The sequence below is a fragment of the Miscanthus floridulus genome, chromosome 1 (assembly GCF_019320115.1).
Source record: "Miscanthus floridulus cultivar M001 chromosome 1, ASM1932011v1, whole genome shotgun sequence".
Taxonomy (NCBI): domain Eukaryota; kingdom Viridiplantae; phylum Streptophyta; class Magnoliopsida; order Poales; family Poaceae; genus Miscanthus; species Miscanthus floridulus.
Window position 1 is genome coordinate 37225917 of NC_089580.1, and position 14030 is coordinate 37239946.

Here is a 14030-nt window from a genome sequence, read left to right on the forward strand (position 1 = left end):
ATACACATTATGGGCGTATGATGTCTACATCACCTCAATGTTGCAATGCTCTGTGTCTGTTTGCCTGCTGATACGTACAGCAAGGAGCAGTTTTTGTTTCATTTCTGATTTTTTCATTGTTTCATTTAGTCTCTGTTTCACGAGGTTTTTTAAATGTTTTTTATTTTCAGTTTTCAGAATGGTTTTAGTTTCATATTCCAGTCATGTTTTTTTTTATTTTTTTAGTTTCAGATTTCAGTTACCGTTCAAATGTCTTTCTAAATCCTGCATATTAGTTGCCTCACCTGTAGTATATAAGTTGTTACAAAATGATAGTCATCGCATACATAAGTTGACACAAAAGAATTTACCCCTAGTTTCAGTTTTAGTTAAGTTTTTTTCAGTTTTTTAATTCAGTTTTCAGTCATGTTTTTTTTATTTTTTTTTAGTTTTAGTTTTCAGTCTGTTTTTTCAGTTTTTTTAGTTTCATTTTTCATTCAACTTTTTTTTTTACTTTTTGTTAGTTTTAGATTTCAATCACCCTTCTAGGTTCGACTTCCTAAATATTGCATATTAGTTGCATCACCTATAATATATAAGTTATTATAAAAGTATAGCCATTGCACACATAAGTTGCCACAAAAAAATTGCCCCCAGTTTTAGTTTTCAGTCAAGTTTTTTTTCATTTTTTTTAGTTTCAGTTTTCAGTCATGTTTTTTTAGTTTCAGTTCTCGGCCATCCTTTTAGGTTCGAATGCATTTCTAAATCCTGCATATTAGTTGTATAATAATTTACCCTCTAAGTTGGCACCTTATGACATGCTTCATCTAATAATTAGCCCCTCAGGGTGCAACTTATCTTATTTTGGGTTGCTACTCTTGTCTTTTTTAATAAACGTCCCTCTAATTTGCAGCTAGTCATGTTTTTTCGGCTTATATAGTGGGTTTTATAATAACTTGCCCCTCTAGTTGGCAGCTTATGCAATGTTTGTTCTAACAATTTGCTTTCAGGTTGTAGCTTGTCTTCTTTTGTATCGCTACCCTCATTTTATAATAAATGCCCTTAGTTGACAGCAAGTCATGTATCCTGACTTTTTTAATGTGTTTTATAATAACTTGCCCCCTAATTAACAGTTTATGCAATGTTTATTTTAGTAATTTGCCCTCTAGTTTGCAGCTTGTCTTGTTTTGGTCTATTACTCTCTTTAGGGATTAATAACTTTATGTAAATACTATATAACAAATTTATTATATTTTCATGGTAACAATCGATGTGCATACCAAATCAAAAACTTTAGTCTATTTTTAGAGTAGCAAGTTTAGTATAGCAACTTTTTTTTCTTCATAAATCTCCTATCACATTTTTACACATAAATTGCTACTAAAATAAAATTCTTCGAAACGTAGGTAAGTGGGATTTAGTTTTATTCGTCTCGTCACGTAGAACATACCGATATAGACGAAATTGAAAACGGATAAATGATTTAAAAGTTAAAGCAATTCCAAAAAAAAAGTTTTGGTTTTTCGCTTACGTCAGTTGCATGCATTTGATGTCGCACATGCAGCGGGACTGCAGCGGGTCGACGGGAAGGGGTTCGAATCATTGTACGGGAGCAGGTGGACGGCCGTTATAGCCAGCAGATATTACCTCGGCTTGCTTGCGTGAGTTGGTCCGAATCCCATCGAGGCCATAAAATTTAGTCACTATTACATTTGGATGTTTGATATATATATATGAAATATTAAATATAGATAAAAAATAACTAATTATACAGATTGTGACTAATTTGCGAGATGAATTTTTTAAACCTAATTAGTCCATGATTCGACAATGCGGTGCTATAGTAAAGGTACAGTAAACGTGTGCTGCCGACATATTAATTAGGCTTAATAAATTCGTCTCGTGAATTACTGAGGACCTCTATAATTTGTTTTATTATTATTATCCAAACACTCTCACATGACACCATGATGTGACGCCTAATATAACATTTCTAAACTTTATCTCTGAATTTAAACACAGCTTGAGCAATGTCGGGGCACATGAAGGGGTCGCGCGCTCCCCCATGGCGCGACAGGTCGCGCTATAACGCGGTCCCTTCGCCAGGGTGGTGGCGTGGGAGAAAGTCTGAAAAAAAAGCAGAGGTGAGTTTTTGGTGGGATAAGGTAGGAAGCTCCCTACGCACCACTGCACCAGAGATTGGGCTGAGAGGGGAAACAATTCCATGTAAACCGTATCCACTACAGCCTCCGTGCATACATACCTAGCTCTCCGCAGCTTCCTCCGCTCGGCTTTGACGCACGACTCCGCATGACTGCACGCCGTTGGATCCATCTGTCTGTACACGTGGCAAGCATCTAGGAGTATGTATGCACAGGAGCACCGTGGATACTGTATCCATAGAGTTTTTTCCCCTGAGAGGAGGGGGAGCTTTGGAGGTCTCCAACTTGAGTTTTTTTTAGGAAAGTAGAAACTTGAGTTGGACCGTTGTTGGATTAAGTTTTTTTCTAACACAAAAGATTGAGTAGAGATCCTATTTAGAGATCCTCTGCATAAAGGTCAAATAAGATTAAAGATCCTGTGGCTTAAGCTCCATGTGTTGATAATTAGATCTAGAAAAAATAACCGCAACATAATTTATTTATTTTAGAATATATATAACAACCACAGTAAATTTTAAGTGCTTAAACCGTACATTCCATAGGTGGAACTTACCAAGTCAGTATAGAGAATTTGACCCGATTAAGAGAACCCCGGTCCCCGGTGAGTCACACAATGCCATGAGTAGCATCAAATTAACTCGTGTGAGTCGTCATAGATTAATTCACAAACCAGTTTTACAAATCGACATGATCAGGGTTAAGGCCTCCGTTTTGAACACAAAAACTTCAAAGGAGCTAGTTGAATTTCAAAAATTAAAAACATATATAGGCTAAAAACGTCTTCCAAAGAGGGTCGAAACTCTTTTTTCTTAATTTTATGCTTGTGCATTAAGTTTAAGGAGTTGAATGACACCCACTTGCATATATATATATATATCCTTATCCTATGAGTTTTATTAGTATGACATGATCACGTAGATTGCTATGCTATAGGACTCCGGTAGAAGTCGAGTGATTGCCTGTCACTTGCGAGAGATAGGAAAGATATTATTGTTGTTATTATATTACTATCACATAGAATATATATGAATGATAATTGGAGACCGGACGGAATGGTACTTTGGATCTAGACTTGGTTTGGCATTCGAGCGAGGCTTGGGTTGCACTTGTTCCGCCTGTGTCGGTTAAGGACCGGTCATTACAATGGATGGTAGTCAGGTCATAGACTTATTATCCTGAACACATACTTGTGTATGGGCGCGGGAAGGCTCATTGCTCTCTTGTCATAGGTTCCGGCTCTTTTTGGACCGACTGATGGGAGGCAGGGATGGTGGAGGTCTAAGCACCGCACTGAGTCCGGGACTCAGGAGCGGGGGCTTGGAGTCCAAGTTTGGACAGGGACCTAGACCTCGTGACAGGAGGGTAGTGGGTTGGTCTTGCTTGTGCCTGGGGTACAAGCGGGGCGTGTGTTTTAGGGTACCCCGCTGGGATACATTGGTTCGCGAATCGCCGGGTGATTCGGTACGACTTGTCTACAGTCTAGCACCATAGTAAGAACTGAAAGATGAAAGATGGTAAAATAATTCTAATTGCTTACCACCTACTTGAAAGTAGCACAGGTGCTTACATAGAAGGGTTAGTTAATGAACTAATGCTGACTGCTAATAAAATTAAATATAAGAACGTACGTTTAATAATGCTCCAGCAGATGCAATAAATCCACAAGCCAGATAGCCTTGTATAACCTTGGAGTGTTTTATTTCCTCCTGGCGGGTAAGTTTTGCTGAGTATAATTGAGTACTCAGGGTTTTATTTTCCCCTGTTGCAGGTGACAGGCGGATGCTAGAGCTGACTCTTGTGTGTGGATCCCTCCTGGTGGGCTCAGAGATGATTCCTTTACGCTAGGATCTTAGTTTTTATTTATAACTCTCGCTAAATGTTTTTATAAATAGATGTTTTATAATTTGTTGTCATAGTTTATATATCAATGCTTCATCATGTTATGAATATATATTTATTTCCGCTGTAACTCTGATCGCATGTTTATATTCCGCTGTTAAATTAAATTATTCATAACTCTGGTAACATGGGTATATTTCGCTGTTATAATCAATAAATATTATACTCTGATGTTGCATGAAAAGTGATGTAAGAAATGGCTAAAATGTTGTAAGCTTTATTCTCTCATTTGTGATCCTGATAGAAAATTTGGATTTTCGGGTTCTCCCTTGGGGTGTGCTCGACGAAACTACGTCATTTAGTGTCTTTCCTTGAGTACTTAGTGTCTAATGGAAGACAAGTACTCCTGAAAGGCATTAGCTTAGACAGTTCTGCCACACACATTCTACATTCCATGAACAAAAAATAATAGTCATGTTAGAGCAATCAAAATTCAAACACCATGAGCTGATATGTCCTTTTGGTTGAAAAAAAAGAGTTGATATGTCCTATGGGTTATGGCCGCACCTGCACAGGTAGAGAGGGAGTGTGGGACCAGGTGGCAGTGACTGCGGCAAGGCGCGACGCTGGTGAAATACGGCCCCACATGTCGGGTAAGGTGGGAGTTTGTGTCGGCACGTCCGCTCTCCTCCGCACCAATCCCGCTACTCCTCCAAACAAATTCTGATCAAGTGAGGTTAGGGCTGGGCGATTCTACTTAGGTTAGGGTCTGCGGTGCGACGACACATGGCAGATCGATGTAGACCTGATGCTATCGATAGAAATAGATAGAGAGAGCTCAGGATCAGCAGATGGGAGGACGAAGCCACAGAAGAAGAACTGCTCGCCTTCTTTGACGACCATCCGGCACGATTTTGCTGGTGGGGTGGTGGTGGTGGAAACAACAGGCGCATGGACGGGTGCGAAGAAGGCAAAGGTCCAAGAAGGCGCACATGCTTCTGAGGATCTCGACATTACTGCTGTCGTCGATGTGATCAACCCTAAACCGGAACAAGGGGCGGAGGGGCAAGTCAAATGCGCCTTTGATTGGAGGCAGGTCAAAGGCTTTGATTGGACCGAGGCTAATGTCAAGGTGGAAACCGATTCCTTCGGTCGTTAGACTATCTTCAACAACCGCGACCCAAAATATAAGACCCATTTGTCCTTTGGGTAGCGCTACAGGCAAATGATTCAATACCTATTGTGATCTTTTCCAACAAGAAGACCCAAAAGACAACCCTTTCTGCAAATGGGTCTATAGAAGAGAGGATACTCAGATTTGGGTTATGCCTCTTCTGGCACCCAAAATATTTCTATATAGGTACTCTGTTGGAGGCTATAGATATTGTGTTGGAGACCCATTTTGAGTTTGTGTTCCGCAATGGGTCTCCTATTGGAGACAGCCTCACTTTGGCCTTCGTGACCAAGATGATGACTATTGGAATTTCTGTGATGAACAACGGACTAAAGATCTGCAGAGACGCTTCGCCGTATATCGCATCAGAGCTCACAAGGTAAACATATAGTGTTAGATATTTAAGTATTTTCATTATCAGTTTAATCCAGAAATATAACATCAGTAGGTTTGTGACGGCATATATGTGCATGTGTATATTTCTTATGAACGCTACAGCATGCATAGATGACATACAAATTGATATAGTAAAAAAACAAAATACAGTAATCACAGAGATTAGACTGTACCCAGCGAAGGGTCCTATGCCGAGGGCATCAGAGGCTCCATTCGCACTAGTCGACATAGTGCATTGTTCGAAGTCACAGACCACCGTCAATGCAGGAAGATGTTGGTAGTGCAGTCCCACGAACGGATCACCAGGAAGAAGACGCCTTGACGTTCTAGGGAGAAGACGGATCCAAGAGCGATCTCCAGTAGGAAGAAGATGGACGAGCAGTCATGGATCGCTCCCCAAAAACCGAATCGCCGCTCACCCCGTGTAGGATTCTCAGGCGGACGAGGGTTCTAGAGGCACTTGCTCTCCCGCTCCTCCGTGGGAAGCGGAAGCGGAAGGGACGGTAACTAACGCAATCAGTTCGCCTCCACCATCAAGGAGCAAAACTTCCATGATAATGTGGATTTAAGTGGCAAAAGACTGGCCACGCCCGCCCGCTCGCTCGCCGCTCGCCTGCCTGCCTGCCTCGCCACGCCACGCCCATGGCCTCGGCCCGGCCCACGGCCCGGCCCAGCCGGCGGCGCGCGCACGCGTGTGGCACGCCTTTATCCTTTTCTCAGCTTCTCAATTTAGATGAATAATTTCCAACCATATAAGCTGAGTCAACGTTCAGTCAAAATCCTATATGGTATTAAGCCATACAACACTTAATGTTACGTACCATAGAGTTTATTTGATTTATTAAATATTATATGGGCCAAGCCCATATTATATCCAACAATCCCCACCAAACTCTAGGGTTTGGAACAAAGTAGTCTTAGAACCATATTTCTTTTATATACCAGTGTTTCGATGGAGACTGTTAAGTTAAACATCCATCTAGAACAATAGTTTTACTCAGTCACAATTGAACAATGAACTAAGTCTTGAATTGACAGTTTTGTGTGAGTTGAATGTCACTAAAGTCCTTAGCTAATACTGGGCAGCAAAAGACATCCCCTCTATTTGAAGCATATAAGTCATACTTCAGTGCCTTTCATGAGTATTTAGAGATCACCCAAATCTCATAGACTGTGACCAGCAGTCTGACTCATATAGGTGTGTTCCTCAAAAGATGTTCTGTAGGACAACATCTTTGCTTTGACAAGCCACTTGGAACACATTAAGGCAAAAGCCAGCCTGCCTTACAGAAAGGAAAGATATGCATTATAAATGAGTCTTACCAAGGATCTTTCCTCATAATTTACTATTAGTTTGTTTCACCGTCCTACTTCACGGGATCTCCGATCACATAGAACAGGTTACCACTATAGTAAATTTCAAGTGGGTCTCAAACCCATCTCTCTCGATGCACTTTCTATCACATTGCGTGATTGACCCTTAGTGAACTGATCTGCCAAATTGTTAGACGTGTGATTGTGTGAACATAGTCCAACGCTATTACTCCGGAGTTTCTCAATTTTCTGACAGATTTTAGTCGTCGCTTAACATGCTTTGTGGACTTCATGTTATCCTTAGAACTGTTAACCTTTGTAATCACAGTCTGGTTATCACAGTTCATAGAAATAACCGGTATGGGTTTTTCAACAACCGGTAAATCCATAAGGAGATCACAAAGCCACTCAGCCTCAGATCCAGCAGTGTCTAACGCTGTGAGTTCTGCTTCCATTGTAGACTTCGTTAAGATAGTCTGCTTGCAAGACTTCTAGGAAACAGTGCCACCTCCAAGCGAAAACACATCCACTTGTGGCATAAAACTCATCAGCATCAGAAATCCAGTTGGCATCACAGTAGCCTTCCAGCACTTTTGAATGTCCGATATAACAAATACCATAGCTCATGGTCCCTTTTAGGTAGCGCATTACTCTCTTAAGAGCACACTAGTGATCATCTCCTGGGTTTGACACAAACCAGCTCAGCTTGCACATAGCAAATGAGATGTCAGGCCTTGTTGCACTAGCAAGATACATGAGTGAACCAATGATCTAGGAATATCTCAACTGACCCCTTGCTATTCTTCGATTTTCCTCAATAGCATACTAGGGTCATAAGGTGTAGGAGCAGGTGCACAGTTACTGAACCCAAAGCAACTCAACACATTTTCCACATAGTGGGTTTGTAACAAAGTTACCCCACCATCACCTTCTCTTTGAAGCTTGATATTAAGAATAACATCAGCCTCTCCTAAATCTTTCATCTCAAAATTTTTAGATAGAAATTCCTTCACCTCCTCAATCACTTTAAGGCTAGATCCAAAGATCAGTATGTCATCAACATATAAGCACAAAATGACTCCTTCACCCCCACCATACCGATAGTACACATATTTGTCAGCTTCATTCACAACAAAGCTAGCAGATGTTAAAGTTCTGTCGAACTTCTCATGCCACTGCTTAGGAGCTTGTTTTAGGCCATATAATGACTTTAATAATTTACACACCTTGCCTTCTTGACCATTTGCAATAAACCCATCAGGCTGATTCATATAGATCTCCTCTTCTAACTCTCCATTTAGGAAAGCTATCTTAATGTCCATTTGATGAACGATGAGACCATAAGAGGCTGCCAGGGAAAGCAAAACTCGAATTGTGGTCAATCGAGCAACCGGTGAATAAGTATCAAAGAAATCCTCACCTTTCTTTTGAGTATAACCCTTGGCCATAAGTCTTGCCTTGTACCTCTCAATAGTACCATCAGGCCTAAGCTTTTTCTTGAACACCTATTTGCACCATATAGGTTTGCACCCATAGAGACGATCAACAATTTCTCAAGTTCCATTAGACATAACAGAATCCATCTCACTCCTTACTGTTTCCTTTCATAAGTCAGCATCAGGAGAGGAATATGCCTCTTCAATGGTTATTGGTGTGTCATCCACAAGGTACACAATATAGTCATCACCAAAAGACTTTGCAGTCCTCTGTCTCTTACTTTTTCTGGTGACTATAGTGTCATCCTCCTCAGGATTTTGCACATAGGGTTCCTCAATTTGTTCTATCGGAATAAAGTTTTCATGCTCATGGGAAATTATAAATTCATGACCAGTTGTGCTAGGTGCATTTTTCATGGGAAACTTATTCTCAAAAAATGTAGCGTCTCTAGATTCCACGATTGTATCAATAGCTATCTCAGAAACACTAGAGTTTATAATTAAAAATCTATAACCCATGCTGTGAATAGCATAACCAAGAAAAACACCATCAACCGTCTTTGGTCCAAGCTTTCACTTTTTGTTTATTGGCACATTCACCTTTGCCAAACAACCTCAAGTTCGCAGGTAAGAGAGATTTAATCTCTTCTTCTCCCATTCTTCGAATGGTGTAATTTCTTTGTTCTTTATGGGCACTCTATTCAGGACATGACATGCTGTCAAAATAGCCTCACCCACCATTCCTTAGATAGTCCCATAGTTTTCAACATGACATTAACCAAATCAGTTAGAGTGCTGTTCTTTCTCTCTGCAATCCCATTGGACTATGGTGAGTATGGTGACGTCCTCTCATGAATAATTCCATGCACCGCGCAAAACTCAGAAAATTCATTTGAGAAATATTCTCCCCCGCGATCGGACCGCAAACGCTTGATTTTCTTCTCAAGTTGATTTTCTACCTCAGCTTTATAGACCTTAAAATAATGCAACGCTTCATCTTTTGTTTTTAATAAATACACGTAGCAAAATCTAGTGCAATCATCTATAAATGTCATGAAGTATCGTCTACCGCCTTTAGTCAATTCGCCATTCATTTCGTATAAATCAGAATGAACGAGTTCTAATGGTGCCAAGTTCCTCGCCTCAGCAGCCTTGTGAGGCTTGAGCGGTTACTTTGATTGCACACACACCTGGCACTTAGAATCTTTGACTAAGTTAAATTTCGGGATTAAATTCAGATTTGCAAGCCGCGTGAGAGAACCAAAATTAATGTGACAAAGTCGTGAATGCCATATATTCGACTTATTCGAAACAATAACATTGTTCACTACTTTATTATACACATCATCAAGCAAAGATAGGCGAAACAAGCCTCCGCAATCATAACCTTTTCCAACAAATGTTCCATGTCTCGATACAACACACTTATTGGACTCAAGCATAATTTTAAAGCCATCGCGACACATCTGAGAAGCGCTAACAAGATTCTTCTTGATGGAGGGGACTTGCTGCACGTTCTTTAATAACACCGTCTTTTCCGAAGTAAACTTTAGAACGACCGTACCAGCACCAAGAACACGCACATGCGAATCGTTTCCCATCAGCAAGGCTCCACTCCTACCGGCCTGATAGGAAATAAATAAAGAAACATCAGCGCACACATGAATATTAGCACCACTGTCCATCCACCACTCAGGTGAAAGACAAACTAAAAGAACAAAGGGTAAAGAATTACCATACCCAAATGTTCCTCCTCCAGTCTCGCTAATTACCATATTTGCTGATTTTTTTTCTTGCTTATATTTGCGGTCTGGGCATGCACTTGCCCAATGCTTATCACTCCCGCAAACAAAGCATCCTCCACCTTTCTTATTGTTTTTCTTCTTAAACTGTGCAGTCTGCTTAGGCTTTGCATTGTTGTTCTCTTGCATGTTCTTCTTCTTTTTATTACGAGAAGCAAATGAGTTTTTCTTCTGCACCATATTGGCAGTGGAAGACTCAACTCCTTTTCCACGGTTGTCTTTTGCTCTCGCCCTCTCCTCAACATCAAGAGATACAATAAGCTTAGCCACGCTAAACTCTTGTCTCTTGTGTTTTAGAGAAGTAGCAAAATCCCTTCAAGAAGGTGGCAACTTAGCGATTATACCGCCGGCCACAAATTTGTCGGGCAACAAACATGGGAAATGTTCTAGTTCCTTTGCCAGTGCATGTATCTCATGAGCCTGTTCGACCACAGAACGGTTTTCAACTATTTTGTAGTCATACAGCTGCTCCATAAGGTACAGCTCACTACCAGCATCAGAAACCCCAAACTTTACCTCAAGAGCATCCCATAACTCTTTGCCTGAAGTGCAAGATATGTAGTTTTTCTCATACTTGGGATGAAGTGCACTAATCACGGCGCCTCGAAACAGGTTATCGGCAGCAAAAAACTTTCGCTCCTCCTCAGGAGTAAACTGTTCAGGCTTCCCCTATGCGGCGTGATAGCAGTTCATCGTAGTCAACCACAATACCATCTTTGCACGTCATATCATGAAATTCCTGCCATTAAAATTATTCGGCTTCAAAGTGGCAGCAAATCCACTGACAGAAAATTGCCTATTATTAGGTTTTTGGATTGTTAGATATTTAGACATTTTCATTATCAGTTTAATCCAGAAATATAACATCAGCAGGTTTGTGACGGCATATATGTGCATGTGTATCTTTCTTATGAACGCTACAACATGCATAGATGACATACAGATCGATACAGTAAAAATACAAAATACAGTCATCACAGAGATTAGACTGTACCCAGCGGAGGGTCCCATGCCGAGGGCATCGGAGGCTCTATTCGCACTGGTCGACATAGCGCGTTGCTCGAAGTCGCGGACCACGGTCGATATAGGAAGATGTTCGCAGTGCAGTCCCACGAATGGATCACCAGGAAGAAGACGCCTTGACGTTCCAGGGAGAAGACGGATCCAAGAGCGATCTCCAGCAGGAAGAAGATGGACGAGCAATCACGGATCGCTCCCAAAAAACCTAATCGCCGCTCACCCCGTGCAGGATTCTCAGGCGGACGAGGGTTCCGGAGGCACCTGCTCTCCCGCTCCTCCGTGCGCGCAGAGGTACGGGGCGGGGAAGTCAGAAGGGCTGCTGATCTGTGGTTCTCTCGGGAACGGCGGAAGACAGGATCTCTGGACTGACGGAAGACGGGATATATGGCTGCGACAGGGGAAGGAGACGAAGGCAGCGGAGAATCCCAGGAGACGGGAAGCGGAAGCGGAAGGGACGGTAACTGACGCAGTCAGTTCGCCTCCACCATCAAGGAGCGAAACTCCCGTGATAATGTGGATTTAAGTGGCAAAAGACTGGCCACGTCCGCCCGCCACATTCCGCGGCGCGCGCGCGTGTGGCACGCCTTTATCCTTTTCTCAGCTTCTCAATTTAGATGAGTAATTTTCAACCATATAAGCTGAGTCAGCGTTCATGCAAAATCCCGTATGGTATTAAGCCATACAACACTTAATGTTACGTACCATAGAGTTTATTTGATTTGTTAAATATTATATGGGCCAAGCCTATATTATATCGATATCGGTTGGATGTGGCGAGATCATATAGAACATGACAATTTCTACTTTCAGTCGGCCATACTTGCATCTGTTTCATTTATAACAACCTTATTATGCCTTGCCTTACTTTTGTCGATATATCAAAGGGAGCGAAGCTGAGCGATGCAGAGGTGATGTCCATGCTCGAAGAAGATGGGTATTTCCGCGATTACGAGCGCATTCCCCAGTGGTACTTCGACCACAAACGCTGCAGGATTGTTGGATTCCAGGACTACCAGCGGCTAGCTCTCCATGATTATGTATGTAACACGTAGGCACTACTATTTCTCAAATCCATTCTTGTTGCTAAGCCCACGTCACCGCAATGCATGCTGTTTTGAGCCACATTACACAGTCTGTGTTGTCGTGGATCATCTATGTTCGCTCATGACTTTGAAATGGAGCGGTGCCTTGTCTCCCGGCCGGTCAATGCAGAATTGGCAGAGCTAAATGCAGTGGAGTGGTAGTGGAACATCCAGAAATAAAATACACCCAGCAGTTATAAGTTGGCACCAGATTTACTTCCTTTCCCCATGTCTTTGGTGCCACCACTTGCTGTCAGTACTCAGCAGTGACAAAACAAAACGTGTAATTGTTATTTTTTTTCTTTGTGCAGGGTTACCAAAACTGGGCTTATTACCACAAAGCCTGTAGTACACTTGAGAGTGATCAACAATTTGTCTACTTGTGGGAAAAGCTATCAGATAAAACCAAGGTATGCACGATGTTATTGACTCTGATCATTTTTATGCTCGTCTCTAATTTGAGATCTGGAAACGGGTTGCTAAGCAGAAGGTTTGGGTTTTTGTCCGAATATGCAGAACTAAGAAATTTACAGTGCTCTTCTTTCAATTTGTTCCGGCTTTATATGTTTATTAATCACAGGGACATTTTTCCCCTCGAACATTGGTTAGATGAATTTCAAAGATGCTTTGGATGAAGTGAACGACAAAGCCATGTGGCCCTTCCGCTGGGCTGAAGTGAAAGCTGAGCTAGAAAGCGATAATGTGGCTAATTCTTTCATATTTTCTCTCCAGTATAAAAGATATGTGGCTGGCATAGATAAAAATGTAAGCTACTTTTGTCTTGGAGATCAGTGTCCTACTGGAATTTTTCTTTGCACTAAAGCTATTTTTGTCTGTATGTAGCTTGAAGAAGGTGAAGCTTATTGGTTGATTGTGGAGGCTGTCAAAAAAATTGTTAGTTGATTCTTTTTTACTTTCAAGATTTTAGATGTACTTTTATTCTTGTTTTTAATGCATTCTAAATATTCGCTTGACTTTGCTTATCTGGAAGCTAAATTCATTTGCAGGTTCCAAGGCTCAAGACCTATTATGAGTATGCCAAAAAGAAGTTAGATATTGCAAAGAAAATGGGTTTGATCCCCTCCAGCCCCCACAAAAGTATGTAAATTTTGTCAGATTACATGCTCATTATTCAACAAGATCAGACGACCCGTGGGTTCTAACATAACCTGTACAATAACTCTACTTTTAGGCTCTACCTGACGGAACAGTTTAGAGGCCACTACAAAAATCAGGGAGGTCAGGAGATGATAGCAAGGAAGGGTGGGCCTTTGATGTTGATGTGTGCTAAGCCCTAAAACGGATCTAGTGTTTATTTGGTAGACAGTGTTTAAGTTAAGTAGCTTCCTTGGATATACTGGAAATGCATGTTCTATCAAAATGCTAATAGTAAAAGAACCTATAGTTTGTTCAGCTCATTGAATTATGGATCATCACAGATGCAGCTAACCGTCCTGGCTTTATTAGTCTTTTAGATGTAGCAGGCATATGCCTCAATTTTCACCTATTAGGCTATCTTCAACAACAACAACCAAAATACAAGACACATTCGTCCTTTGGGTAGCGCTACAGGCAAAAGGTTCAATACCTATTCAGCATCTTCTCCAACAACAAGACCTAAAAGAGAATCATTTCTGCAAATAGGTTTTCAGAAGAGAGAATGCTCATATTTGGGTTGTGCCTCTCAGGCAACCCAAAATAGGTCTCCTGTATAGGTACTCTGTTGGAGGCTGATTTTGGGCCTTTTGCTACCTATTTTGGGTTTGGTTGAAATGGGTGACAGTCTTATAACTGTTTTGACGGACCGTCTCCAGAGCTACTCTGCT

General features: G+C 41.4%; 1 protein-coding gene across 1 annotated transcript; it reads left to right on the forward strand.

Moving 5' to 3' along the window:
* The first annotated feature begins 4788 nt into the window (after window positions 1–4788).
* LOC136454815 (uncharacterized) lies at window positions 4789–13407 on the forward strand. The gene is made up of 7 exons (XM_066455088.1): window positions 4789–5137; window positions 5427–5533; window positions 12007–12159; window positions 12516–12614; window positions 13048–13098; window positions 13212–13302; window positions 13397–13407. The coding sequence occupies exons 1-7, from the start codon at window positions 4789–4791 to the stop codon at window positions 13405–13407; spliced, it is 861 nt and encodes a 286-aa protein (XP_066311185.1).
* The last annotated feature ends 623 nt before the right edge of the window (window positions 13408–14030 follow it).